The following is a 26,715-nucleotide window of genomic DNA, read 5'->3' as shown; positions in this document are numbered from 1 at the left end:
AGCGTGCCGAGGCTTTGGTTCCAGAGTGTGGGGAGAGAGAAATGAGGGATTTAGCTCCCCAAGTCTAGTGGGATACAGAGAGAACATCTCCGCCTCTCTGCTGGGGTGCTGTCATTCCTACATGGCAGGACACTGGAATTAGTGCAATGGTGCCCCACTCCAGAAGTGGCTCCATCTCACCTTTGGACGCAGGATCCCCTTGCAATCAGTGAATTCCTGGGCGTGAGGAGTAAATTAGTGGGTATTTTGGGTTGTACAGCTGTAAATTTGCATATGTACCTGTATGCAAATAACCCTGGTGCAGTTGAGGCTGCTGGGAATTGCCCCTGTTTCCAGGGGCAGCCTCGCTGGAGAGGAATGGGTTAAAAACCCAGCGCTGCGGTCTCCTTCCGGAAAGGCCCGAGCGGGACAGTCTCTGTCCGGAAATAGCCGAATGCTGCAGTCTCCGTATTTACCCGAAGGTCGCCGGCAAGGCCCGAAGTTCTGCCCGGCGCCGGCCATCTGGACTGGAGTCACTGGCCGGAAGGACCCGATCACCGGGAGGCTGTCGTCGGCGATGCCCGAAGCTTCCCCAGGTGCTTCCGGAAAGATACGAACGTTTCCGGAGAGACCCGATTTGGGCCCGAAGCCGCCTCGGATATTTCCGAGCCTCCCCGAGCCTTTCCCGGAGACCCCCGAAGCGCGGCCGGAACCGCCCGAAGCCGCCTGGCCCTGGCCTTGCGTGAGGAGGAGGAGGCGGCGGCGCGGCGGAGCGGGAGGAGATGAAGAGCGGCCGGGAGCGGGGCTAGCGAGGGCCCGAGCGGAGCCGGACGGAACCCCCTCCCCTTCCCCATCGCGCGGCGGGGCCATGGCGGCCAATATGTACCGGGTGGGGGGTGAGTCGGGGCCGGGGCTGCCCCCGGCTGGGACTGAACTGGACAGAGCGGGGTTGGCCCGGGGGGAGTCAGTGCGCGGCTGGGCGGGGAGTGCGGGGAGTGAGCGGGCAGACGGGGCTGGGGCGCCCCCAGGAGTGTGGCGCTGCGGGGCAGTGGCTGGGCCGGAGGTGTCAGTGTGGAGGGAAGCGGGGCTGGACGGGGCGGTGTGTCCCCAGCACTAGCGGATTGTGGGGGGGAGGCTGGGCTGGGCTGGGCGGTCCTGGCTGGGGTGGGGGGAGGATGCCCTCTTAGTTCCCTAGAGGAAGAGGCTGTTCTCCCCCCACATGCTGCGCCCCTGTGTCGGGGTAGGGGAGCGGGCGGAGTGGGCTGACCCACGGGGAGCAGGCTGTATGGGGGGATGGGTGCTGGTTGGGGGTGGGGAGCAGCGGGTTTGTTATGTGGGGTTTGGGGTTATTATAGGGTGGGGGCGCTGTGGGATAGGGAGGTGCTTTCATCAGGTATGGGGTGTTCACAGGCTCTGGAGGGCATGGGGCAGTTGGGGGGGATCAGGTTGTGGGGGGGAGGTGGACAATGGGGGTAAGGGATGATGGGCTAGTTATGTGGGGGCAGGGGAGTCTGGTGTAGTGAGCTGGTGGCATGGTGTGAAGAAGTTCAAGTACTGTGGGAAAATAGGGCACTTGGGGTTCTGGCTGGTGGGTTGGGCTGGTAATAGGCTGGTTATTTGGGGATGAGGTAGGTTGTGGTGGGAGCTGACAGGGTATGGGGTGGAGGGAATCCTTTGGGGGGCAGTGAGTTTGGTTAAATGGGGTAAGGGAATTTACCGGGTGTGGGGCCCATATGGGGTCCGGGGCGGTGGGCTGGTTATATGGAGTACAAGACTTGGTGAGCTGTGGGTATGGCTGGTTGGGGAGCGATTGGGGAATGGGGGTCAGTGAGGTGTTTATATGTGGTCAGGAGTTTGCTTGTGGAGTGTCTGGGGCAGCTGACCAAGTAGGGTGTGAGGTGCTTGTGGGGGAGAGTTGGGGGGAATCTGGTTGTGGGGAGGCCAGGGGGGCAGGTTATATGTGGGGGGGTGGGTTTGGAGGGCTGCTTGAGGTGTATGTAATTTTGGGGCAGTTAGGGGTGGGTTATGGGCTGAGGGAGGGGGTGTCTGGTTTGGGGATGTTGGGGAGAGTGGGTTATGTGGGGGGCAGTTTGTGGGTGTGGGTTGTGTGGGTGGGGGTTGGAGGGCTGGGAGAGGTGTATGTAGTTTTGGGGCTGTTGGGGGTGGATTATGGGCTGTGGGAGGAGGAGGCCTGGTTGGGGGATGTTGTGGAGGGTAAGTTATGTGGGGTAGCTTGGGGGTCTGGTTATGGAGATGGTGTGTGGAACAGTTGGTTGGGAGGTGGGGACAGTTGTGGGACATCTCATTTTAGAGCATTTGGGGGAGTGGCACTTTGGGGGAAGGGTCTCTCCTTCCTAGTGGCTCTATTTTATAACATCCTCCCCTTGTGCTGACTCTGGGGTGTCTTCCGCAGGCGTGTGTGTGATCTTGCACTGAGATCCCTTTGCAGTTGTGCTGCTTTGAGGGGGGGGCTGTCTCCTATCCTGGCAGCGCTTTGCCCACACCAGTACCTGGCTGTTTCGCTGCCTGGGCACTGTGGCTCAGCTACCTCCTGAGCCTGGTCAATGCTGCCCATGCCTAGCTTTTGCTGCTCCGGGCTGGAACTTATCACCAGGCACTGGCAATGCTGCCCTTAGACTGGGCCATGTCCATGCAGATGTTTGGCAGGTGGTGCCAGCAGGGGGGTGCTGCCTGGCTGTGACTGGGAGTGGCAGTGGGGGGGTCTGGGTGCTAAGAGGGGTGGGATAGGAAGTTGGCCCCTGCTCTGGGGCACTGCAGCCTGGGCAATGTTGCCTATATGTGCAAGTGGGTGCTGATGGGAGGAATGTGTTGGTGCCTGCTGCTGTGCTAACTGGTGAGATGGAGACTGGGAGAGGGACCCCCCCCTTTGGGGGCTGCCTGGTTACTGCTGTTCAGGGCCTGGCTGAGGGTGGGGACAGGAAACCCCATGGATACACAGGGTGCTTGGCAGGCGAGTATGAAACAGCTGGGGCAGTCTAGGTGAGGCAGCCCCACGGGGAAGGAGATGAATGCCCCATTGGGAGCAGGTGGCACTGGGATGGAGACTGAAGGTGGTGGTGAGCCCCCATGGGGACAGGTGGCTCGTGTGATGGCTCTGAGGGTTCAGCCTGTGCTTCCTGGGTGCCTGTCTATTCTCCTGATTTCCCTCCGACGTCTTCGGTCTCAATTCTCTCTGCAGATTACGTCTATTTTGAGAATTCCTCCAGTAACCCCTACCTCGTCCGGCGCATTGAGGAGCTCAACAAGGTGAGGGGCCATGGGACCACACCCAGGGGACCCCCCTCCACCACATGTCCTGCATGCATCCCTTAGGGCCACAGGACCACAGCCGGTACCTGTATGCTCACCCCCACCAGCCGTGCGCCAGAGACCCACCCCCCCTCCACCTCCCTTGGGCTTTGGGACCAGAGCTAGACATCCGTACCCCCTCTCACACTAGAGACCCACATCCCTCCCCTGCCCCTCGTACTGGGCTTGGGCGCAACAGCCAGATGTACCCTGTCTATACATCCCCCCAAAGGCTAGGGACCTGCAGCCAGACCCCCACAGACACACACCATTGGGGATTTGTAGCCAGACCCCCTTTACAGGAGGGACCCGTTGGCCAGATTGAAAGGTTGCTCCTGGGGGCACTGCAGCCACTCTGAGCCTGCCATGTGTACGTACAGGAGGGAGCTGGGATTCCCTGGCAGTTGCCTCAGTGCCCCAGCTGGGAGGCTGCACCGAGTGCTGTGTCTAGGGCGTGGGGGTGGTGAGGAGCAACTCCCAGGGGAACAGCAGTGCCAGCCTCTCCTCTCAGGCAGCGTCCTGCTCTCATCCCCAGACAGCCAATGGCAATGTGGAGGCCAAGGTGGTGTGTCTCTTCCGGCGCCGGGACATCTCCAGCAGCCTCAACAGCCTGGCTGACAGCAACGCTCGTGAGTGCTGGGGCTCATCCCCATGGCTCTACTGGCAGGCCTGGGGCCTCTGGGGGTCTGCCTCAGGGGGAGCATGGAGTGGGGTAGAGGTCTTGGGGGCTATTAGGCTGTCTCAGGCTAGCAGGGGGTGGGTCTATCTTTGGGGATGAAGTAGTAGGGGCCTGCATAGGGTTGGGGGACAGTCCTAGTCATTGGGGAGCAGTGGCTCTCTCTCAGGTGTGGGGTCTTGGGCACTGGGATGTGTGTGTGGGGACTGTTGGGGGGCAGTGGGGCATGTGTGGGGTGGGGCTGGTTGGAGGAATATTATGGCCCCGTGCCTGTGATGCAGGGCAGACATACTGACAGAGTTGCTGCTGCCTGGAGCTAGTGGGTAAAAGGCCACCCCGCCTGCCCCTCCCTGGGCAGCTCCCTGCTTGCCTGGCTAGGAGAGCTGCCAGCTCCTTTCCCAGCCCCGTCTCCTCCTTCCCCTCCCCGTAGGCTGCAGGCACTGGGTAAGAGTGGCACTAGTCCTTGTCATTTGTGGTATGAGGCAGGGAGTGTCTCTGGGGTGATGAGCCCCCCAGCACACCGTACAGTCAGGGTCCCACCTCCTCCTCCTCCTCCCCGTCTCACGCCTATTCACCCTGCATTGGGCAGTGTCCAAGGATCTGTGAAGGGTCTTGCAGGTGCCTAGACTTTGACCTTTCACCCCAAGAGCACTGGTGTCAAACACACAATCAGCAAATGCAACTGAGGAGACCCGAGCCTAGGGTGTGTGTGTGGGGGGGAGGGGAATGTTAGTTCATTTCCCAGTCCAGAGCTGGGGTAGCAGGGGGCCGCAGATTGGGAGTGAGGGGCACCATCAGAGCTGTAGGCGGGGGGGAGGGGCTGGCACAGCAGGGGGCTGTGGGTCAAGAGTGAGGGGTGCTGGGGCCGGAGCTTGCCCAGCTCTCCCTAGCCCCTCATGTATGAGGCTGCTGCAGCATGGAGGCCATGGGCAGTGCAGAGTTAACAGGCCGTGGGAGCTCTTCCGGTTGGGGCCTGTGCTAGCTGCTCGCCTGGGCTTGGGGTTTCCGGGCCTGTTTGGTGGGGGCCACCCTTGACTCTGCCCAAGTGGGGTGGGCGAGGAGTGGGACTGGGTCCCAGGGGGCTGCCCCCGCCTACCCTGCCCCCACCCCACAGGGCTTCCTGAACACGTGAACAGGGTGGAATCAGTGCCGTCCCCCACTGGGCTGCTGCCAAGTGCTGGAGACAGTGGGGCTGGGAGAACAATGAGCTTCTTGGCGGGTGGCACAGCTTGGCCACTTCCTGCTTTGAGGGGGGAGGGCCTCTGAGGATGGGGGGAGCGTGCTCTGCTAGAGGGGGGTGCATTCTGCTCTTGGGCAGTGGGGGAGGGTTAACCTGGGGCGGTGCTGTGCTCTGGGGGTTATTGGGGAGGGGGTACACACTGCTTTTCAGCATGGGGAGGGTTAACCCCGGGGAGGGTTAACCCCAGGCAGGTGCTCTGCTCCAGGGGGAGTTGCGGGTGCTCCTGGGCAGGGAGGGGATGGTTAAGCCTGGAGCTTGCCCTGTTCTGGGCAGGGCAGTGTGCTGTGAAACTGGTGGGGGTAGGAAGGGGGAGGTTCAGCTTGGGGGCTGAATGGGGGGTAGGGCAGTACTCTCTGCTCTTGGGGGATAGAGTGGGTGATGGGAGCAGCAGAGCTTTGCTCCTGGGACTGGGGGGGCGGGCGAAATTGGGGGCAGTGAGTAATTAGGGATGGACAGCAGTAGCCTTGGGGCTGGGATGTGGGAGGGTGGGGTCTGATTTTGCTGTAGAGGCTGGGGTCTCTGTGGGGCTGTCTGTCAGGGAGAAGTGTGTGTGTGTGGTGGGGGTCTGGGGTCTCCATGGGGCTCTCTGTTGGGGAGGTCTTTGGGGCTGTCTGTTGGGGGGAGGTGGTGGGGCTGGGGTCTCTGTGGGGACTTTCTGTCGGTGGGAGGTGGTGGGGCTGGGGCTCTTTGTTGGGGGGAGGTGGGCAGGCTGGGAGCTCTGTGGAAGCTCTTTGTCGGGGGGAGATGGTGCGGCTGGGAGCCCCTGACCCTCGTGTCCTGCCGCAGGCGAGTTTGAGGAGGAGTCGAAGCAGCCGGGGGTGTCGGAGCAGCAGCGGCACCAGCTGAAGCATCGTGAGCTCTTCCTGTCGCGCCAGTTTGAGTCGCTGCCAGCCACCCACATACGGTGCGTGGGGGAGCTCTGCTGGGCACGGGGGCTAGGGCTCTTTTGAGGGAGAGGCCTTCCTCAGCCTGGGGGGCCTTATCCTGGGTTTCGTGCCTCCCTGTTGCCATCTCCTGGGTCTGTGTCCTCTGGGGCGGTCCAGCACCAAACCAGTTTCACAGGGAGGGGTGTGAGCCCGGGGCAGCAGCTCTGTAGGGCCGACTCTGCTGCTGCTGCTGGGATGTGGGGATCCCTCAGGGCCCCGATCTGGGGCGGGGGAACCATGGGGCCAGCCTGTGATGTGACCTGTGCTTGGTTCCTGCAGGGGGAAATGCAGCGTCACGCTGCTCAACGAGACTGACATCCTCAGCCAGTACCTGGAGAAGGAGGTGAGGAGTTGGGCCTTTGGAGGGGCTGGGCCTACAGGGGTTGAGGGGCTGGGCTCAGCGCCCTGGAACTGGTCAGGGAGTGGGGGCAGAGAGGAAGGAGGACTTGCCCCCTGGCCTGGCTGCAGGTGAGAAGGGTTGAAACCAGGGCAGAACTCTCTCTTGGGGGTATGGGAAGAGCTGTTTCTGGGTGGGGCAGGGTTGTGAGAGACCAGTCTGCTGGGGTGCCCTGCCTAACCCCTCTGCCCCTACCCCAGGACTGCTTCTTCTACTCGCTGGTCTTTGACCCTGTCCAGAAGACGCTTCTGGCTGACCAGGGGGAGATTCGGGTCGGCTGCAAGTTCCAAGCTGAGATCCCCGACCGGCTGGCTGAAGGTGATGGGGGAGGGTGTCTCCTGTACCGATCTGTGCCCCTGAGGGAGGTCAGGCTCGTTCTCTGGGGCAGCCGTGTCCCGGGGGGAGGGCCCCAATGCCCTAGGGGAGCCATGTACCTTGCCTGCCTCTCTCGGGGTGGAGGGTGGGGGAAGAGATGCAGTATCGTCTTTCCTGACTGGCTCCTCCCCACAGGCGAGTCGGACAATCGGAACCAGCAGAAGATGGAGATGAAGGTCTGGGACCCCGACAACCCACTGACCGACCGGCAAATTGACCAATTCTTGGTGGTGGCTCGGTGAGATGCCGGCTCGGGGGCGGGGGCACAGTGCTCCATGGACTTGGGGGGGAGGGGAGGGGGTCTCTTGGTTCACATGGGGGTCCCTTGGGCTCTGGGTTGTCGCTAACCTGTGTCCCTCCCCAGGGCCGTCGGGACCTTTGCTCGAGCTCTGGACTGCAGCAGCTCCATCCGGCAGCCCAGTCTGCACATGAGCGCAGCCGCCGCCTCCCGGGACATCACACTGGTGAGAAGGAGATGGGGGGGCAGGGAACAGGCTGTGTGTTTTCTGAGTTCTGCAGTCCATTTGTGTGGTGTCCTTATCCCCAGTGGCTCCTGGAGGAGCCCCTACAGCCCAAGGTGACTCACTGGATGTGACAGGGGCCTCAGAAGCTGCCTCAACCCTCCTGACCCAAGGCTGGGGGGCTCGGGTTGCCCCCTGCCCAGAAGGTTGAGAGACGTAACCCCTGGGGAACATTGCACTCCTCTCATGGGGTGCTGGCTCGGAGGCTCATGTGTCCCCCGGCAGCCAGGAGCGACAGCCTGCTGACCACCCCTTTCCTCGCAGTTCCATGCCATGGACACGCTGCAGCGGAACGGCTACGACCTGGCCAAGGCCATGTCAACGCTGGTGCCCCAGGGGGGCCCAGTGCTGTGTCGCGACGAGATGGAGGAGTGGTCGGCCTCGGAGGCCATGCTCTTTGAGGAGGCGCTGGAGAAGTACGGCAAGGACTTCAATGACATCCGACAGGACTTTGTGAGTGGGGATGGGGGGGGATGGATCTGCCTGGGACCCGCTCTAAGGCCTTCCTTTGTGGGGGTGGTAAGAACCTCCCAGGCACCCACACTGGACTGCTCCATCTTGGGGGGATGTGGACCCAGGAGAGGGATTGGAACCCCTGGAGACTGATCCTGCACTGGCTCGGGTCGGCATGGGAGGCTGAGGCACTGCTGTCTCCCTCCCACCCCATGCCTCCTGGGGCTGGGTGTGTGGGGGTCTCCTGGCGCTGTCTGACCACCTGTCTGGCCCTTGCAGCTGCCCTGGAAGTCCTTGGCCAGCATTGTGCAGTTCTACTACATGTGGAAAACCACCGACCGCTACATCCAGCAGGTGAGCTGGGCCCGGGAGGTGAGGGGCTCTGGGACTGGCCCTTCCTCCTGCCGGGGGTGAGTGAGGGGGCTGCATCTCCTCCCCTGCTTAGGCCGTGTCTCTGTTTGCAGAAAAGGTTGAAGGCCGCTGAAGCTGATAGCAAACTGAAGCAGGTCTACATCCCTACCTAGTGAGTATTGTGGGTGTGTGTGTGGGTGTGGCCCTCACCCCCACCTAGTGTGAGCATGCGGGAGGGGCGGTCACCCCTGCCTAGTGTGAGCGTGGGGGAGGGGGGGGTCACCCCCAGTGTGAGCATGTGGGGGAGCTAGGACAGGAGGCTAGGCCTGAGAGAGGGGCTATGTCCCCTTCTAGTGGGGTCTGGGATAAGAGGTGCCTGTCCCATGCATTGTGGGGAGCAGGCCACCTGCCCTCCCCCTAGGTGGTGGGTGGTCTGGAGTTGGAGTTGGGTGTGACCTCGTCTCTTCTCCCCTGGCAGCACTAAACCTAACCCCAATCAGATCATCTCGGTGGGCTCCAAGCCTGGCATGAACGGGGCTGGCTTCCAGAAGGGGCTGACCTGTGAGAGCTGCCACAGTGAGTGCTGACGTGGGGCTCCAAGGCTGGGGGTGGAGGGCCCTGACTGCTGCCATGGTTCTTGTCCCGGGGGAGGGGGGCGGATCCCTGGGCCTCCCTGTCAGCGGGTTGCTCAGCTGTGGAGTCCCCTCCCCCTAATGCTGCAGTCTCTCCTCGCCCTTAGCCACCCAGTCAGCACAGTGGTATGCCTGGGGCCCGCCCAACATGCAGTGCCGCCTCTGCGCCTCCTGCTGGATCTACTGGAAGAAATACGGGGGGCTGAAGACCCCGACACAGCTGGAGGGAGCCGCCCGCAGTGCCACGGTAATGCCGGCTGAGGAGCATGGCACCACAGTAACACCTCCCGGGGGATGGGCATGCAGGGCACTGACAGTGTTGTGGCAATCCCTGCCCAGGGGCATAGGCATGCAGAGAGCTCGGTAATGCCTGCTGGAGTGGATGGGCATGGGTGCGGCCCTCCATGGTTAATGCCTGCATTGGGGGCAGGTGGGGGGGGCAGGGGTATTAGACTGCACTGGGGAGGCCCTCATTCCTCGTGGTCCCGGAGGTGTACATACCCCACAGGTTGAGAGCTGGGGACTGCCAGCACTTGAGCCTTGGGCTCCTCTGTCCAGCCTGTGCTGGGCTGTGTCCCTGGCCCCAGGCTCTCCCAGTGCCCCATGCTGGGCCCTGACCCACCTACCCTTCTGTGTCGCAGGAGCCGCACTCCAGGGGCCACATGTCAAGGCCGGAAGCCCAGAGCCTTTCTCCCTACACGACCAGCGCCAACCGGGCCAAGCTGCTGGCCAAGAACCGCCAGACCTTCCTGCTGCAGACCACCAAGCTGACCCGCATTGCCCGCCGCATGTGCCGCGACATCCTGCAGCCACGCCGTGCTGCCCGGCGCCCCTATGCTCCTATCAACGCCAACGCCATCAAGGCTGAGTGTACGTGTGCTGGGCTGGGAGGGAGGGCACCATGGGCTCCCCCATCTCACACCCACTCTCTGCTTCCCTCCATAGGCTCTATCCGGCTACCCAAGGCAGCCAAGACCCCCCTGAAGATTCACCCCCTGGTGCGACTGCCGCTGGCCACCATCGTCAAAGAGCTGGGTAAGGGCCAGGGGCACGGAGCTCTAGGCACAGCAGGGAGAGCCCAGCTTGGGAGGACTGAGGCCTGCAGCCCCACACCTGCCTGGCTTCCCATGCCCCACACCAGCCTTACCCCCATTCCAAGGGGGAAACTCCTCAGCCCCCCCCATTGACCGGACAGCACTGCTCTCCACTTGAACAGGGCTGTTGCTCCACGGTCTTTGAGTGCTTGTCTGTGGATCCCACTCTAGGTGCATCTGCATGAGGTTGGATGCCCTTGCATGCCCTCGGCTGTGGGCATAAAGGGCAGAATGGATGCAACTGTACCTCAGTTCCTCTTGCTGCCCCTGGCAGCAAGATGGAGCCAGGCTATGGCTGCCTGCTGCCCTCAGCATGTTTCATAGTGGTAGGTAGGTCGCCTTAATCCCTTAAATGCTTTTTTCCCTTAGTTTTCTCAACGATCCCCTCCCCGCTTCTCCCAAGTTCCTTATTTTTCTTTGGTGCTTTATGGATTGAAGGCCCTCAGGCTTCCCACCCTGTGCTTGTTCCCCTTTCCCATGGACATGGCCCTTAACTATCTGCTTAGGCAAGACATGTATCTGATTGGTGAACTCTCTGCTGGTCCTTTTTGTCAACAAGACAATCAGGGACACTCGGCTGAAATGCGGCTTCTGGAGCAGTCGTGGGGCACTTTGAACCCAGAAGAACGGATATCAGGCTCCACACAAGACCTTCAACTTCAAGTCCCTGGCAGTCAGTGCTGCTGGCAGCTGGGATGCAGCTCCTGAGACCGGTACCATTGGGGGAATCTGAAATGGTACCAATGGGCCAGCCACAGCTGCCAAAAGTCAGCTTGGCATCACTGGCTGCTCCAGTGCTGAAGACTGGTATCACATCCTCCACTCTGAGGCAGACTTGCCCAGAACACTAGACCACACTTGGCTTTAGGCACCAATCTACCTTCCCTGAACCAGGAGGTGCCGAGAGGCCTAAGAAAAGTCATTGGCCTTCAGTCCCCTCCCTCTCAGAATCCAGGGGCAAGTGACAAGGAATCGAGTGGTTTCTGGTTTTGGGAATTGCTACTTCTCTGGTCCCAAGGATGCTACACACGGAACAAACTTCAACAGCTGTACTGACACACCAGCCAAGAGGTCACTCTGCTGTCGCAGGAAATCTCCTCTCCCTCTCCAGACCACACCACACCACACCACCTCCTCCCGCCCATGTACCGGGCTCTGGGAAGGGTTCCTCTCCAGTGAACACCACTTGTTTCAGAGCGCTGGTCTGTCCTCTGACACCCACCTCCATGGCAGTGGTCTGACCTGCCCCACTCTTACAGCTCTTCACTGTGGCCGTACTGGGCTCCACTCTGAAAATCCTCCAGAAGTAGCTCTCCCTCTAGCACACTGTCAAGCAAAGAATGTTCCACTGTCCTGCAGCTTTGACTACAAGGCCCCCTTGAGAGACGACCCAGATCCCTTGGCCGTGAGACGCTTGGAGGGTTAGAGATGAGGAAGAACATCCGCAGAGGAGGGAGAGACAGGTCCTGAAACTGAGGAGCAGTGTCCCCAACCTCTCCAATAGATCCCTCCTTGTCTCACCCGATGAAGCAGCCTCCTCTGCTCTGGATGCCTACAGAATATTTCAGGAGCAGACTACTCAGACTCTGATGCCCTAGAAACTGAGAGCTCAGTGATCCAAGACCCCTCATCCCTCAGACTGTTTGACATCTCTGCTCTGGGCAGGATGGCGATGCCAGTCGGGAAGGGCACAATGGAGCCAGTCACAGATCTCTGGAAGCCGCTGGGTACCTTCACCCTAACTTCAAAACAAGCAGAGAAAAAAGATCAAGTTCTGCAGAAGGGAGCTGAGAAGTTCTACACCCACCTGGTCCCTGGATTCCTGGTGGTCTTGGAAGGAGAGAGACAGAGAGCCTGGTCCACTGATGTCTACTCTGAAAGACAAAATCCCGAATAGAAAGCTTGACCTCTCGGGTAGAAAAGCTTATTTCTCTGCCTCTTTCCAGGTACAGATAGCAAATTACCAAGCACTATTCTGAGTCGGACTCTAACTTGGGAGAAAGTAGCTCCCTTTATCAGTAGACTTTGTTAAGAGGATAGACAATATCTAAAGGCAATAACATCTGTCACTGGTGCAAACCTCTCTCCAAGCAGCCATGGATGCTTGGGATATGCAGCTAGATCCATGGCTGTGGGAGTCACCACGTGGCTAAAAGCACCAGGTGTCCCAAAGGAGTTTCAGAATACCATTTCAGACTGGCTGTTCAAAAGATATTTAGCCTGTACTATCATGCTCTACATTCCCTGAAGGATTCCAGAGACCTGCTGCGATCATTGGGCATTCGTACCCCGGCCTACAGAAGGAAGCCAGATCAGGCAAGGAACAGCCATCTGCTCGCAGCAGCAGCCCAGGTTTTCTCATGCACCACTAGCCATCCCAACTTCATTGTCTGGGGAGCAGGTTTGACACAGAGGTCAAGAGTCACAATCCAGAGCTGCTCTCCCCAACCTTAGCTTGGGATGCCACCTTTATTCACTCTGATGTGGAGTGGAGTAATTACTGACCAATGGGTACTATAAGTTATCTCCCAGGGTACTCCCGTTCCAGTCTCTGCCCCCTTTCCTGTCCCTCTCCAGGGGCCCTTCTCATGAAAACCAATTGCAAGTGGCCTCCCTGCTTTGCCTAGGAGCAGTGAAGAGGTTTCTACTCCTGATAATTCTTTATTCCAAGAAAAAAGGGGGACCACATCCCATCCTCAACTTGAGAAGACCGAACAGGCACATATGCACCTTCCTGGATGGCAACGCTCGCATCCCTCATCCCTTCATTACAGGCTCAAGGCTGGTTTGTGGTTCCAGACTTACAGGATGTGCCCTTCCTGTGGGCTAGAGTGATCATGCTATGGAAGTGTCTCTGACTGTAGGGTCAACCATTATTACTGCAAGGTGCTGACCTTTGGTCTCTCCAGAGGACCAAGAGTCTTCACAAAGTACCTGAAGAGACAGAGCATGGATGTCTAGGCAGCCCCATCAGGAAGTTTCCCTAGATTTTGTCCTTGGCCTATTCAAGAAAATCTTCCTTATCATAGAACTGGAAGGGAACTTACTAAGTCATCTAGTCCAGTCCCCTGCACTCAAGGCAGGACTAGGTAATAACTAGACCATCCTTAACAGGCGTGCGTCTAACCTGCTCCTAAAAACCTCCAATGACGGAGATTCTACAACCTCCCTAGGCAATTTGTTCCAGTGCTTAACCACCCTGACAGTTAGGAAGTTTTTCCTAATGTCCAACCTAAACCTCCCTGGCTGCAATTTAAGCCCATTGCCTCTTGTCCTATCCTCTGAGCTTAACGAGAACAATTTACCTCCCTCCTCCTCGCAACAACCTTTTATGTATTTGAAAACTGTTATCACGTCCCCACCTCAGTCTTCTCTTCTCCAGACTAAACAAACCTAATTTTTTCAATCTTCCCTCATAGGTCATGTTTTCTAGACCTTTAATCAATTTTGTTGCTCTTCTCTGGAATTTCTCCAGTTTGTCCACATTTCCTGAAATGTAGCGCCCAGAACTGGACACAATATTCCAGCTGAGGCCTTATCAGTTACTTCTCGTGTCATGCTTACAACATTCCTGCTAATACATCTCAGGAGGATGTTTGCCTTTTTTGCAATATTACATTGTTGACTCATATTTAGCTTATGATCCACTATGACCCCCCCCCAGATCTTTCTGCAGAACTCCTTCCTAGGTAGTCATTTCCCATTTTGTATGTGTGCAACTGCTTGTTCTTTCCTAAGTGGAGTACTTTGCATTTGTCCTTACTGAATTTCATACTACTTACTTCGAACCTGATGTCCAGATCATTTTGAATTTCAATCCTATCCTCCAAAGCACTTGCAACCCCTCCCAGCTTGGTATCTTTGCAAACTTTATAGGTGTACTCTCTATGCCATTATCTAAATCATTGATGAAGATGAACCGAACCGGACCCAGAACCGATCCTTGTGGGACCCCATTCATTATGCCCTTCCAGCTTGACTGAACCACTGAAAACTACTCTCTGGGAACAGTTTTCCAACCAGTTATGCACCCACCTTATAGTAGCTCCATCTAGGTTGTATTTCCCTAGTTTGTTTATGAGAAGGTCACGCACAACAGTATCAAAAGCCTTACTAAAGTCAAGATATACCACGTCTACCGCTTCCCCACTAGCCACAAGGCTTGTTACCCTGTCAAAGACCACTATTAGGTTGGTTTGACAGGATTTGTTCTTGACAAATTCATGCTGATTGTAACTTATCACCTTATTATCTTCTAAGTGTTTGCAAATTGATTGCTTAATTATTTGCTCCATTATCTTTCCGGCTACTGAAGCTGACTGGTCTGTAATTCCCTGGGTTGTCCTTATGTCCCTTTTTATAGATTGGTACTATATTTGTCCTCTTCCAGGCTTCTGGAATTTCTCCTGTCTTGATGATGATAAATTCCAGCAAATTATCCCTCCACAGATGGTTCATAGTAGCTCTGACTGATTCCCAGTTCATCAGTGGTGTACCTTCCCGAGGAGAGATTTCCCCAGATAATCATTGGCCATGGCAGGGGCCTCAAGCAGTAGTGCACTTTGCTCCCTCCTAGTCTCTGCCTGTGGCACATACTAGTTTAGTCCCGAGAGGGCTGTAATACTTAGTCTACTCCAGGTTATTGAGCCCAATAGCCTGAGTTAACTGGGTGGGGTTGAGTGGTCTGTGCTATACAGGAGGTCAGACTAGATGCCCTCATAGTCCTCCTGGCTTAAACTCTGTGACCTCCTACATCAAATTAAATCAATCAGCCATGTTGAAAACCTGTCCTCGACTCTTAAGCTGCTCTGACATGCTGCTGCTAGCTAGGCTTCGCCTCCCCCAGCACAGGGCTGGCTCAGGTCCGTATATTGCCTTACAAGACAGATGTGCACGTCATCGTCCCAATTCATATCCTGTCATCATTAAACTGGTGGACAGAAGCTCTGCATCTCCATCCTTCCACCAACAAAGACCTCAGTCCCAGATGCTTCTGGGACAGGCTGGGGTGCTCGGATGGACCAGCTTCAGATAGGGGAATCATCGTCTCTGGGAGAGATGAGACTGCCTACAACCATCTCTCTAGTTGCTGGATCTCATTCAAATGTCACCTCTGCCTTCAATAGCACTACCAGATTGTCCTGATATAGTATCTCAGAATCATGGCCAGATTCTCCAGCCAGACGCAAACATCTAACTACCTACTTGTGTTGGCTGGTTAAGGGTGGCCAGTAGAGCCTGTTCATTGCAAGTCTGAGGACTGATTTTACCAAGCAGAAAGCCCTCCACGAGGAGAACCAACTTCTCACAATGAGAAGATCCTCAGTCTGGGAGCAACCATGTAGCCATGACTCTCTGGAAAGCCCTGGTGTCAAGAATCTTGACTGTGTGGTCTGCATCTGAATCTCTGTGGACTCTAGATCAGTTCGGTCAAGGTCCACCTTGCAGCAGCTAGAGCATGCCAGCCCAGTCAGTCATGTGGTGTATTCTCCCCCCTACTGTTCCTCCAACAGTTAGAAAGCCAACTAAAGGCCTGGCAGGGCTCATGTAGCCACCTCTGAGCCCATCTCTGAATATTCCCTTCAGCACCTTACTCTCAAAGTGGCTCTTCTGGTGGCCATTCCATCAGCCAAGCACATCGGCAAACTCCAAGTCTCCTGACTCCATTATACCATGTTTCATCCAGATCAGGGGATGGCAAGACTACTTCCTAAAGTTGTTTTAAGATTCCCACTGAATCCAGAAAGTGAATTTCCCTGTTTTCTTTCCTAAATAAAATTCCTTTTGGGGGGGAAAGAAGTAGCTCCATGCTGGAGAGATCTCTACGGCCCTGTTCTCTTACCTAGTAGGACCAGTCTCCCCACCTTTTGGTTGCATTAACTGGCATTGCTAAGGGACAAGTGGTCTCTTCCTAGAGTCCATCTCAATGGCTTCCCCAGTGGATTCTAGTGTTATCACATGGCAGGTGTTTCCTCTCCCCAGGTATCACAGCTTTTTTCAGCCAGAGGTCAGGCTGCCTCCTCTGCATGTTTCAGGAACCCTCCCGTTGGAATAACCCACTGCCCTGTGTCCAAAGCTGTGCCCTAGACTGGGCTTTAAGCCCAGAGGCCAGGTTCAGAAAGGCCATGTTCCAATCACTGTTCAGGGCCACTGATGGCACCAGGGAGGTGGGACTGCTGGTCAATCACCTAGGATGAGATCTGTGCAGGCACACACACGAGGGAACAGAGGGATGGTCATGGCCACGCCGCCCTTCATATCCTCAGGTGTGCGGAGAGGGAACAGGGCAGACAGGACACCGGTGTGGCCCCAACGGGCACTGCTGGGCAAATGATTCCCATCTTGCATGTGGGCTCATACACTTAGAGGGGAATTCCCATGGACACCACCAACCGCAAGCCCCCCCAGTTAGTGCAAGTTAAGGAATGCCCAAGGGGAGGTTGGGGTGCAGCCCTGCAGAATCCTCATGGGGGTGCAGTGGGGCATTGTGGTGGGGGAGGGCTCTGTTTGATTAATATATTGGGGTGGGGGTGGATGGAGAGTTAAGATGTTGGGGAGGGGCAGAGGGCGATGAACTAGGCTGTGGGATCCTAATGGTGCTGTCTGGTTTTCCAGCTGCGCAGGCCCCTCTGAAACCAAAAACGCCACGCGGCACCAAGACGCCCATAAACCGGAACCAAATGAGTCAGAACCGGGGCCTGGCCGGCATCGTGGGCAAGAGGGCATACGACAGCGTGAGTGCCATGCACACACACTGGGGTGGGGAGCAGCGATGGCATGAGTGACGGGGGAGGGGGTCCCCACCCATGGGTGGGTGCTCGCTGTCAGAACTTCCTGCCTGTGCTCCAGAACCCCTTCCGAAGGGGGGCGCTGCTCAGGCAACCCCATGGGAGTCAGGTTAGTGGGTCCCAACAGAGGGTGGGGCTCAGCTGATGGCTCCGGTCTGTGATTGATGTAGGGGGTGGGGTCCATGCAGAGGAGGGGGTAAGGCCCAGCTGATGGCTCTGGTCTGTGATTGGTGCAGGTGGCAGGGAGCGGGGTCCCGTTTTCGGCCAATGGCCGACCTATGACCTCGGGGATGCGGTCGAGTGCCCAGCCAGCTGTCAAGCGTCAGAAGCTGAACCCAGCTGATGCCCCCAACCCTGTTGTCTTCGTGGCCACTAAGGACACCAGGTACCTTGGGGGTGAGGGGCAGAGGGGGCCCCAGGTAATGTGGGGGAAGGGGAGTCACTAGCTCACGGAGGACAGGTCCCACCAGGCAATGGGGGAAATCATGGCAGGTGGGGGGATAGGCAGAGGGGACACCTGGTAATGGGAGCGGATTGGTGGGGAGCACCCCAAGGCCAACTGGGGAAGAATCAAAGCTCTCAGTTGGACGGGGTAAAATTGGGGGGGTTAGTCTCACCCCCCACTCCAACCCACTAGTCTTCAAATGGGGGAGGGCATTCCATCTCTTCTCTCCCCCCAACCTCTGGGAGGAGGGCAGGGGCTGTGGCCTCATTCTTGCTGTGACTTGCTGCCCCTCACCGAGCTGAGGGCTCTGTGTGTTGCAGCAGCAGGAGCTATCTGGGTTGTGCCTGCTTGAACCTACAGCTGCCTGGGGGGGGTATTTGGAGGGGCCCTGCCCCCCTGCTTGCAGGCTGTCCCACTCTGACCCACTGTCTGTCTCCTGCAGGGCGCTGCGCAAGGCTCTCACCCACCTGGAGATGCGCCGAGCTGCCCGTAGGCCCAACCTGCCACTCAAGGTGAAGCCAGTGCTGCCCATACGGCCTGTGGTAGCGCCGCTGGTGCCGGGGCCCCCAGCCCACCCTGCCAGCACCAGTGAACCCATCATCCTGGAGGACTGAGCCTAGCCCCTCTTCCCAGAGCCGCATCTCCCCCTTCTCCAGAGCCTGTGTACATGGCAGGCTGGGCTGCAGTGCCTGGTTCCACGTGTCCCCGTTGGGGCTTCCCCAGCCCCCTCAGGGATCAGCCCAGGGGTGTGAGGAGCAGGGGTGTGGCTTCCACTTTTTTAAAATATATTTTTATTTCCACAAACTCCCACTCCCTCTTCAGGGCTGGGGTGTTCATGTTAGGATCGTGGGGAGGTTGAAGTGGGGAGCCAGGGACTCCGTCTGCCCCCTCTCCCCAAATGCAGTTACTTCTCGTCTTTCCCTGTGTTGGTTCTGCTGTCTCTGCTAATTTCCCACAAGCCACAGCTCTGCCCCCACCCCCCCCCCGAGCCCATGTCCCCAGCTGGGCCCAGCTCCACCTCCCCCACCCCCCCAGCCGGGCCTGGGTTTTGTACATGATCAGAGAGGAGAATGTCTGTTTTTTAACTCGACCTGTAACCAGTTCTTATAGCAACCAGGAAATAAACCAACGCCTTTTCTTCACCTGCCCACTGCTGGGGGAGGAGGTGGCTGGGGCTCACTTGGCGGGAGAGGGACAGGAGGTGGATGGAGCCCTCAGTTCATGGGGTCTACTGAGGGAGGGGGCTCTTTATGCTGGGCAGCTGCATCTTACCCTGGGGCTGGGCCCTGTTGTCCCAGAGCGAGGGGGGGGGAGGAGGAGAAGGAGCCAGTTTGTGTGTGTGTGTGTGTGGGGTGTTGGGAAGGAAGCAAAGGGTGATAAGGCCCGACCCTCTGAGGCGCAACTCAAAATCAGGCACAGTCCAGCGCCAAAGAGCCAGTTTAATGTCCTAGCAGGGAAGAGTTGCCAGGGGGCCACCTATGATCTGTGTGTGGTTCACAAGAGAGCGCCCTCTGTACCTTCTCCAGTGCTGCCAGCGTGCCAGCTTCCTCCCCTGGAGGTGGCTGGGTTCGGGGAAATGGCTCCAGCAGCCCAGTCCGCTCTCTGCGGCGGCAGCAGGATCCTAGCCTTTGCTGTCTGTGAGTGTAGGTCCTACACAAACAAAGCCTCTTGCTGTTTGTCTGTCTCAGGGAAAGTATGTGCTCCCCACCAGTCCAAAGGGCTGGGAGGGAAACAGGGCTGGCTCTAGTAGGGCTATGGCCCATAGTCCAACCCAGAGAGCTTTGCCCTTCCACCACCACAAACTCTTCCCCTCCCCCACCCCCCCCACATCTATGGGCTGGCTTCCAGCCCCTGCATCTCCTCCCACATGCATGTAGGTCAGGGGCCCAGGCTGTCCCTCAGCTGAAGTAGCTGGTGATGAGCTCTTGCCGCAGGCACTGGGCCTCCTGGGAGAGGGGCTCAGGGTGGGGAGAAGCCTGATCAGGTAGCCTGGCACCCAGCTCCACCCCCTCAGGCATGGCAATGCCCCGCCCCACAGCCATGTTGTGCAGGACACAGCAAGCCACAAAGATGTGGCAGACCTTGAGGGGGCTGTACTGGAGCACCCCCCCTGCCTGGTCCAGGCACCGGAACCGGCCTTTTAGTGCCCCCACTGTACGTCCCACCACAGCCTGCGTGGCCATGTGCGCTGCATTGTATCGCTGCTCAGCTGCTGTCTCTGCTGCCTCCACAGGTGTCAGCAGCCAGGGCTTCAGGGGGTAGGTGCCATCCGCTGTGGAGAACCAGACACAGGGGTTATGCTATGCAGGTTGACTCGCTGGCTGTCCCTGGCCTTCCACCCATCCCCATGGCAGTCTCCAGGCTTTAAGATGGGGCCTCTCCCCTCTATAGGATGCCAACTCCAATCAGGCTCTGGGCAGGGGCCCTGACAGGCTCAGGGGAGTGGAATAATGGGGGCCCTTCCCTCTCTTGGGCAGCTTGGAAGTTGCAAGTGTCCATGATGCTCCAAGAGGGAGGAAGGGCCTATCAAGACACAGTGTACCCCACTCCCCTATGGGAGGGGCAGGGCAGGCTGAGGCAGCTAGCAGAATCTGGTAGGTGGGTGGGCACTCCCTCAGGGCCCCCTGCACATAGCAGGGAATTCAGGCTGGGGTGGAGGATGCAGGTGACCAGCAGCTGTCATGGAGCCTTCACCACACAACCTGTGTTCAAACCACCCTGAGCAATCTCACCACTGGAGCTTGGCCTGTGGTTTATGGCTGGTGCAGGGAGCCTTGATTTCTTCCCTCGCTCCTACGTGCAGGCAGGGCTGCTGTGATGGGCTAGGAGTGGGATCCAGGTTACTCTGCTGAGATAAGAGTCCTACTTCTGTGGTGGACAGTGGAGACACTGGAGAGTGAGGACAGCCAAGTAAGGGGTGCCACAGGTGCATGAGATTGGCAGGTGGGGCAACTGACGGAGGGGCCCCTAGGCCATGGCTCACCCAGCAGCCAGCCATCCAGGTTCTGGTGCCCCTCAAAGATGCCCCTGAGGCTGGAACAGCTGAGGATGTGGGCATCCGGCACAGAGCCAGGGAACTCGGCCACCACATGGGTTATCATGCCGTGGGCATTGCACACCAGCTGCATGTTCATGGAGTGGAAGCGCAGTGGATTGCGGTAGAGGTTCTCATGATCCGAGGGCGGCTTGAGGGCCACGTGGGTGCAGCCCAGCGTGCCCAGCACGTTAGGGAAGCCAGCAATGCGCAGGAACTCTTCTTTGGTGCGGGCCTGTTGCCGAGGCTGGAAGGGGAAGCGGATGTAGGCGTTGGCACGGCGGGTCAGGGCGGTCGTGACTTGGGAGACGCAGCGGGACATGCTGGCCTGGCTGATGCCAGCTGCGTCGCCCGCCGGCGTCTGAAATGTGCCTGAGGTGTAGAAGTTGAGGGCAGCCGTCACCTTGACATAAACAGGGAGAGCATGGCTGCGGCCAGTCGAGGGCTGCAGGTCACACTCTAGTGCGTGGCACAGGTCTCGGATCATCTCAGGGTTGAGCTGGTAGCGCCGCATCACCTGCTCCTCTGGCATGTTCAGGAACTGGATCCGGGGCTTGAACACCCGCTCCTGGGGCACCCGCCGCCGCCGGCGGGCATGGGCACGCTGGGCCAGCAGGTACAGCGCCATGGGGGAGCTGCAGCCCCCCGGGGGAGAACAGCTCGACCTCCAGAGAGCAAGCCTAGGGGGAGGCTCTACAGGGGCTGCGGGCAGGGATGGGGCTGGGAAGTGGGAGGGTATTTAGGAGTGGGGGGCAGGAAGGGGTGTTTGGGCTGGGAAGCAGAGTCTCCACTTGCCCCTGCCGGGGGTGGGGGAGGAGCCGGAGAGGGATCTCTACTTGTTCCGGCCCCGGGGGTATCTAGATATTAGGGTCCCCCCCGCTGCTGGGGGAGGCTCCGAGCCGGAGGGAGCGGCTCAGCGTCTCCCGTTCTCCGCGGACCCTGCGCAAACACGCCCCCTCTTCCACCAATCAGCGCGCCCCACTCGTGATTATTAATAAGGTGTCAACCCCTACGCTACAATACGGCATATTCCAATTAGCCCCACCTACGTTGTAGGAATGGGAACGGAACGGACCACGTCCGGCGGAAGTTATAGTGGCGTCAAGCCACTTCCGGTAGAAGCGATCGCTAGATGGGGCACTTCCGTTGGAAGTGCTTCCTGGTAGGGAAGATCAAGGAGGAAACACTTCCGGTGGTGCGTAGTTCGGTCCCGGGATGGAGCCGGATGTGGAGTCGCTGCCCCGCGGAGGTTTCCGTTGCCGCCTATGTCATGTGACTGCGGCCAACAGTGAGGGGGGGTCGGGGTCACCGGGGTCGCGAGTCACCTGGGCGTGGGGGTCTGGACGGGGGTAGAAGTTGGGGGGTCGGGATCAGAGATCACACTCGGTGGGGCTGCAGTGTTGGGGTTATGGCACCACTTAGGTAAGAGGTTATAGGAGGTCTGGTCCTGGGGTCAGAAGTAACAATCGGTCAGAGGACGTGACACCTTTGGACCATAACCTGGATGGGTTGCTGTCACCATGCAGGTCAGAGGTCACAATCGGGGTCAGTGTTGGGGTGTTATGGTGTGTTTGGGGAGCCAGGGGTTAGTGTTAGGGCAAACAAAGCAGCATTGTGGGTGTAGATGTCTCGGTCTCCATCCAGGTCAGGGGTCGCAGACTGGGAGTGCTTGTGGGAGGTGTTAAGTCAGAAGTTGCCATGTGGGGGTTAGTGTCAAGTTAAAGATTGTCCTCTGGGTCAGGGATGTCAGTATTTGAGGGAGTTGCAGTCTGGGGACAGTGTGACCTTCAACCCCACCCTGCCTCTGCCCTTGCATTTCCCCATCACTCCTGAGCTGCATGTGTCTCCCCTGCAGAGCCCAGCCTACAAGATCATCTGCAGGGGAAGAAGCACCAGCGGCTGGAGAGCTTGCGTGCCAAACGCCAAGACCAGGAGCTGCGCAGTGTCTTTGTCAGTGGCTTCCACAAGGGTACATCAGCCCCTGAGCTGAGTGAGTACTTTCAGGCCTTCGGGGGCGTGGCCAGTGTGGTGATGGATAAAGACAAGGTGAGTCCCATGGTCAGGCCAGGGGCTCCCTGGCGTGGATGAGACCCCTCCCTGTTACTAACAGCCTGTGCTTTTCGCTCGCAGGGGGTCTATGCTATTGTGGAGTTGCAAGACCAGGAGGTGATGGAGAAGGTGCTGGCCCAGCCTGAGCATTGCCTGGGGGGGCAGCGGCTGCGGGTGAAGCCCCGGGAGAAGAAGGAATTCAAGTACATGCCTCCCAAGAAGCAGGGATCTGCACATCATGTACAACTGAGTCCTGAAAAGCTGGTCCAGGCACTGTGCCAGGCTGATGATGTGAGTGTGGATGGGGACCTGGGGCCTCTCCTGGCTGCTGGCAAGGGTGGCTGCTGAGCTGCATGAGTAGGGACACTCCTGTAGGGTGTGTGTATGGGGGAGGTTCTGAGCTGTCTGGAGCTGGGATGATCCCTGGAGTGGAGGTTTGGGCTGTGTGTTCACAGAGCTTAGGGGTGGGGAGGAAGGAGGGAAGAGGGGGGTTATGAGGTGGGTGGGGTTTTGGGCTGTGCAATCCTATGCGTGTGTGTGTGGTGGGTGGGGGGGGCTGTTTGATGTTGCTCCCTCACTCCTCCACACACACCCAGGTGGATGCCCAGATGTCACAGCTGGTGCAGCTGTTTGAGCTCTCCGAGAGCGAGAGGCGGCTGCGACACCTACTGGTCACCCTGTTCCAGGAGGTTTTCTCAGAGTTCTTCCCTGGTAAGTTTCAGCTCCATGTATGTGCACGTGTGTCTGTCTGTCCCTGCCTGATGTGCCACTGCTGTGACCTTTGCCTCCTGTGTGCGCGCAGGGTGCGCCATCCTCCCCTTTGGCTCATCGGTGAATGGATTTGACATCCATGGCTGCGACCTGGATTTGTTCCTGGACCTGGAGAAAACAAAAACCTTCCAGGCATCTGCCAAGGGACTCCAGGGGGCACAGGTGAGAATGGATGGTAACGGGGACCCCTGGGGGGGTTGGAGGGTTGCAGGGTAGGCACTGGTAGCAGGGACTTTTGCAGGTGGGGGGCATGATGAGTGCTGGGCACTAAGTCCAACCCCTTGCAGGCCGAGGAGGGGGCAGGGCCAGACTCTGACTCAGAGGACTCCATCCTGAGTGACATTGATCTGACAACAGCGACGGTGCCTGAGGTGCTGGAGCTGGTGGCAGCTGTGCTTCGGAAGTGCGTACCAGGTGTGCACAGTGTCCAGGCGGTGCACAGTGCCCGCCGCCCTGTCGTCAAGTTCTGCCACAAGGACTCGGGGCTGCTGGGAGACATCTCCATCAACAACAGGTGCAGAGCCTGGGAGGCGGGGCCCAGAGGCCAGGGTGTGCATGTGGGGGATGGCGGGAGGGTATGTTGAGCCTGGGGTGGGAGCCAGCTCCATCTGGGAGGGGAGGGAGACCTCTTCCATCTAGAGCATCCCTCCAGGGCAGGGTGTGTAGAGAACAGTTGACCCCACTCTGGGGAGACACGGCGCATCCTGGCTCCATGGCTGAGACTTGTTCACCAGCGCCAAATCCACATGGGCTGCCCTGGGCCGGGTGGGGGGTGGAGTGGACAATGGAGAGGTTTGGGGGTGCCTCAGGTGTCTGTGTGTGTGGGGTGTTGGTGCTGCCCCCCCCAATGTGTCCCATGTCTCTGACAGGCTGGCGCTCTGCAATACGCGCTTCCTACAGCTCTGTACGGAGGCTGATGAGCGGGTGCGTCCCCTGGTCTACGTGCTGCGCTACTGGGCCAAGCAGCAGGCCCTGGCAGGTAAGGACTCCCACTTCCCCTCACTGGGGGGTGCATGGTTAGAGCTCCCCTCTGGAGGAATCATGCTGGGCGGTGCATGGGTCTAGGATTTGGGGTATGGACACCCCTGTTGCCTTGTCTAATGGCCCCCATTTCCCCTCAGGAAACCCCTTTGGGGGTGGCCCCCTCCTCAACAACTACGCACTGACCCTGCTGGTGCTGTTCTTCCTGCAGACGCGCAGCCCCCCAGCCTTGCCCACACTGGCCCAGCTCAGGAAGCTGACAGGTAGGAGTTACCCCACAGTGCATTCAGTTGGCGTTGCTGCATTAGCCCCTTGTGCCCCTGGGGCAGTGTTTATCTCACCCCCCACCTCTGTCTCCTCCCCAGGGGATGGGGATCAGACCATTGTGGATGGCTGGGATTGCAGCTTCCCCCAGGACGCGTCGCGGCTGGAGCCCAGTGCCAACACGGAGAGTCTGTGTGAGTGCCGGGAGGAGGGAGGGGGGGGCGGGTAATGGCCTGCAGGACGTCCCCCCACTCCATGTACACAGCCTACTCATGGGCCTGCCACTTGAGACCAGGTGGGCTCACCCTGCCCGCCTGGGGCGGGGCCGGGGGGGAGGGTGGTCTCAATTCCCAGGGAGCCGGGCAAAGGATGTGAGTGATTGTCCCAGCTCTCAGGGGTGGTTTCCCTTCATCTCTTCCAGCCCCAGAGCATGATGGGAACACTCCCCTGAGCTGCTGCCCCAGGATCCATGTAGCCTGGTTTCCTGTTGGCAGTCCCGTGCAGGCAGGTTCCTTGGTGTCATTGTGGGGGAGGGGAGAGAGAAGAGAATTTCTCTTTCCCCAGCTCCCCATATGTCTGAGAGCTCTTCCCCAGCCCCTTTGTGATCTCATGTCTGTGCAGGGCTTCTGTCTCCCCACCCTCACCCCGCCTCTTGCCTACCTGATTCTCCTGCGGCCACCCTGTGTTACCTGCACACAACTATCTGTTACGTACACTCTAGGGCACCCACCTTTACCCTTCTGTGGGCTCAAGCCGTAACCTTGTCAATTTAAACACACCCACCCTTTCCCAATTCCTAGGGCTCTGGGTATAAGGCACCCAACTTTACCCTAAATTTGTTGCCCGCATGCTCTAGGACATCCCACCTCTACCTAGTTCTTAGGGCTCAAGGCGTAACCTGGTTGATTTAGGCACCCTCTCCCTTTCGCCAGTTCCCAGGCGAAAGGCACCTAACTTTACCTCTCCGTGGGCTCCGGGCTCTACCCCTCCATGGACTCAGAGCTTAATCTTCTGCGGGTTTACAGGGTCTTTGACCAGTGAAAGAGCATTACACAGGAAAATCCTACTTAACCTCTATTTATTAACAATCACCAAAACAGAATGCACACGCTAAGCATATGATGCTCTCTACAATATGACTACAGGAAAAGGCCTTATCCTTACTCCTGGGCTCACCCTTCTCCCCCCAGCCACCTTCCTCTCATCTGTCTGCATCTCCCTGCAGGTTCCCTCCTAGCCGAATTCTTCCGCGTCTTTGGGGACCATGACTTTGCTGGCTGCGTGATCTCGCTGCAGGAGGGCCGGATGCTGCCCCTGCCCAGCTTCCTGCTCTCAGAGGTGGGTGCCAAGTTCAAGCTGGGTCCTTTCAATGTGCAGGACCCCTTCGAGCTGAGCCACAACGTAGCAGCCAATGTCAACGAGAAGATAGCGCAGCGGTTCCAGCACTGCTGCCGGGACGGGGCCAAATACTGCCGCAGCCTGCAGTACCAGCGCAAATCCAGCAAGGGCAAGGCCTGGGGGCTGGTGCGGCTCTTCCAGCCAGGGGTGCCGGAGGCTGGGGAGCTGGGCCCCGATGGGCTTCTCATCACTATCCCCTTCACGCTGATGGCGCTCTCCCCTGGGAGCCGGCAGCAGCTGTGCCAGGCCAGGGACTTCGGGCGCTGCTGGTTTAACAAGGTTTGTGCCGCCATCACCTTCGTGCTGAAGGATGTGCTGAAGTGCAGCTGCACGGGGCCTGCAGGGGAGCCCCTGGGGCAGGAGCCCACAGAGCAGAGTGGAGGGGAGCAGCCTATAGTGGGGTCCAAGCACCCCCGGTCTGACGAGAGAGGAAGCTTGGTTATCTCCCCAGCCAAGAAGAGGCCGAGAGTAGAGGGCCCAGCGCCAGAGGAGGAGGAGAGCGTGAGCTGGAGCTGTGCTATGTGGCACCGTGTCTGGATGGGCCGGCGCCGCGTCCGGCGCCAGCTCCGGCACCTGGGCAGCCCCCAGCCAGACACAGAGCAGGAGGCTGGCTCCCTAGAGGTGGAGGAGAAGGTGTCGGAGGCCATAATCCAGCAGGAGGGAGATTCCATGGGGGCAGAGCCGTTGCTGAGGTTCACGGCCTGTGCCCGGGTGGGCGGAGGCCAGGAGGACACACGGACCCTCCTGTATTTCACCCCAGCCCCCCAGCAGGGCTCCCTGTTCCAGGACTTCTATCACTTTCTGCAGGGCTTTCTGCCCAGGATGGTGGAGCGGTATGTGGGCAGAGCAGCTTGAGGCAGGGAGTGACCACTAGTGACATCCATGCCAGCACTCTGAGACTGGGGGATGCTATTTTAAATGGACTTTGCTGTGTCTGTACCATGTGACTGGGAAGGGAATAAAGGGTCTAGACAAGTGCCCCTCTGGGCTGTGCCTGTCCCGCTGCTTGTGGGGTGGGGGGAACTGGCTGGG

At 58.6% G+C, this 26,715-nt stretch overlaps 3 protein-coding genes across 5 annotated transcripts; 2 read left to right on the top strand and 1 right to left on the bottom strand.

The window, feature by feature from the left end:
* Positions 1 to 498: 498 nt before the first annotated feature.
* On the top strand, positions 499 to 18,328 carry MTA2 (metastasis associated 1 family member 2). Of its 2 annotated transcripts, XM_005289245.5 has the most exons (18): positions 504 to 875; positions 3,179 to 3,246; positions 3,824 to 3,917; positions 5,991 to 6,108; positions 6,410 to 6,473; positions 6,728 to 6,845; positions 7,038 to 7,140; positions 7,267 to 7,366; positions 7,688 to 7,876; positions 8,156 to 8,230; positions 8,341 to 8,399; positions 8,706 to 8,803; positions 8,967 to 9,106; positions 9,501 to 9,729; positions 9,805 to 9,894; positions 16,569 to 16,687; positions 16,978 to 17,126; positions 17,629 to 18,328. In XM_005289245.5, exons 1-18 carry the CDS (start codon positions 557 to 559, stop codon positions 17,798 to 17,800), a joined length of 2,304 nt encoding a protein of 767 aa, XP_005289302.2. In that variant the 5' UTR covers positions 504 to 556; the 3' UTR covers positions 17,801 to 18,328. The 2 variants fall into 2 exon arrangements, with proteins under 2 accessions (XP_023966430.2, XP_005289302.2); XM_024110662.3 differs by lacking the exon at positions 16,978 to 17,126 and having other exon boundaries at positions 499 to 875.
* Positions 18,329 to 18,605: 277 nt separating this feature from the next.
* Positions 18,606 to 21,188, bottom strand: LOC101949462 (putative nuclease HARBI1). Its single transcript, XM_005289278.4, has 2 exons — positions 20,170 to 21,188; positions 18,606 to 19,458 (listed from the first exon to the last, which is right to left on the bottom strand). The coding sequence occupies exons 1-2, from the start codon at positions 20,846 to 20,848 to the stop codon at positions 19,085 to 19,087; spliced, it is 1,053 nt and encodes a 350-aa protein (XP_005289335.1). The 5' UTR covers positions 20,849 to 21,188; the 3' UTR covers positions 18,606 to 19,084.
* A 121-nt stretch (positions 21,189 to 21,309) lies between these two features.
* TUT1 (terminal uridylyl transferase 1, U6 snRNA-specific) lies at positions 21,310 to 26,660 on the top strand. Of its 2 annotated transcripts, none has more exons than XM_008174105.4 (10): positions 21,310 to 21,508; positions 22,076 to 22,266; positions 22,351 to 22,560; positions 22,866 to 22,980; positions 23,072 to 23,202; positions 23,328 to 23,554; positions 23,910 to 24,019; positions 24,162 to 24,284; positions 24,387 to 24,479; positions 25,511 to 26,660. In XM_008174105.4, the coding sequence occupies exons 1-10, from the start codon at positions 21,436 to 21,438 to the stop codon at positions 26,536 to 26,538; spliced, it is 2,301 nt and encodes a 766-aa protein (XP_008172327.1). In that variant the 5' UTR covers positions 21,310 to 21,435; the 3' UTR covers positions 26,539 to 26,660. The 2 variants fall into 2 exon arrangements, with proteins under 2 accessions (XP_008172327.1, XP_008172328.1); XM_008174106.4 differs by lacking the exon at positions 21,310 to 21,508 and adding an exon at positions 21,584 to 21,746.
* The last annotated feature ends 55 nt before the right edge of the window (positions 26,661 to 26,715 follow it).

The sequence above is a fragment of the Chrysemys picta genome, chromosome 7 (genome assembly GCF_011386835.1).
Source record: "Chrysemys picta bellii isolate R12L10 chromosome 7, ASM1138683v2, whole genome shotgun sequence".
Lineage (NCBI taxonomy): Eukaryota > Metazoa > Chordata > Testudines > Emydidae > Chrysemys > Chrysemys picta.
This window is presented reverse-complemented; position numbering and strand designations above follow the sequence as displayed.

What these genes read in the sequence shown, in the direction of transcription:
- MTA2 (XM_005289245.5), top strand. Translation starts at nt 557, where the DNA reads ATGCCCGAAGCTTCCCCAGGTGCTTCCGGAAAGATACGAACGTTTCCG. An exon ending in CCTGGCTGACAGCAACGCTC is followed by an intron (nt 3,918 to 5,990) that starts GTGAGTGCTGGG and finishes GTCCTGCCGCAG; the next exon opens with GCGAGTTTGAGGAGGAGTCG. An exon ending in CCCCGACCGGCTGGCTGAAG is followed by an intron (nt 6,846 to 7,037) that starts GTGATGGGGGAG and finishes TCCTCCCCACAG; the next exon opens with GCGAGTCGGACAATCGGAAC.
- LOC101949462 (XM_005289278.4), bottom strand. Translation starts at nt 20,848, where the DNA reads ATGGCGCTGTACCTGCTGGCCCAGCGTGCCCATGCCCGCCGGCGGCGG. An exon ending in CCTGGATGGCTGGCTGCTGG is followed by an intron (nt 19,459 to 20,169) that starts GTGAGCCATGGC and finishes GGTTCTCCACAG; the next exon opens with CGGATGGCACCTACCCCCTG.
- TUT1 (XM_008174105.4), top strand. Translation starts at nt 21,436, where the DNA reads ATGGAGCCGGATGTGGAGTCGCTGCCCCGCGGAGGTTTCCGTTGCCGC. An exon ending in TCATGTGACTGCGGCCAACA is followed by an intron (nt 21,509 to 22,075) that starts GTGAGGGGGGGT and finishes TCTCCCCTGCAG; the next exon opens with AGCCCAGCCTACAAGATCAT. An exon ending in CCAGCTCAGGAAGCTGACAG is followed by an intron (nt 24,285 to 24,386) that starts GTAGGAGTTACC and finishes TCTCCTCCCCAG; the next exon opens with GGGATGGGGATCAGACCATT.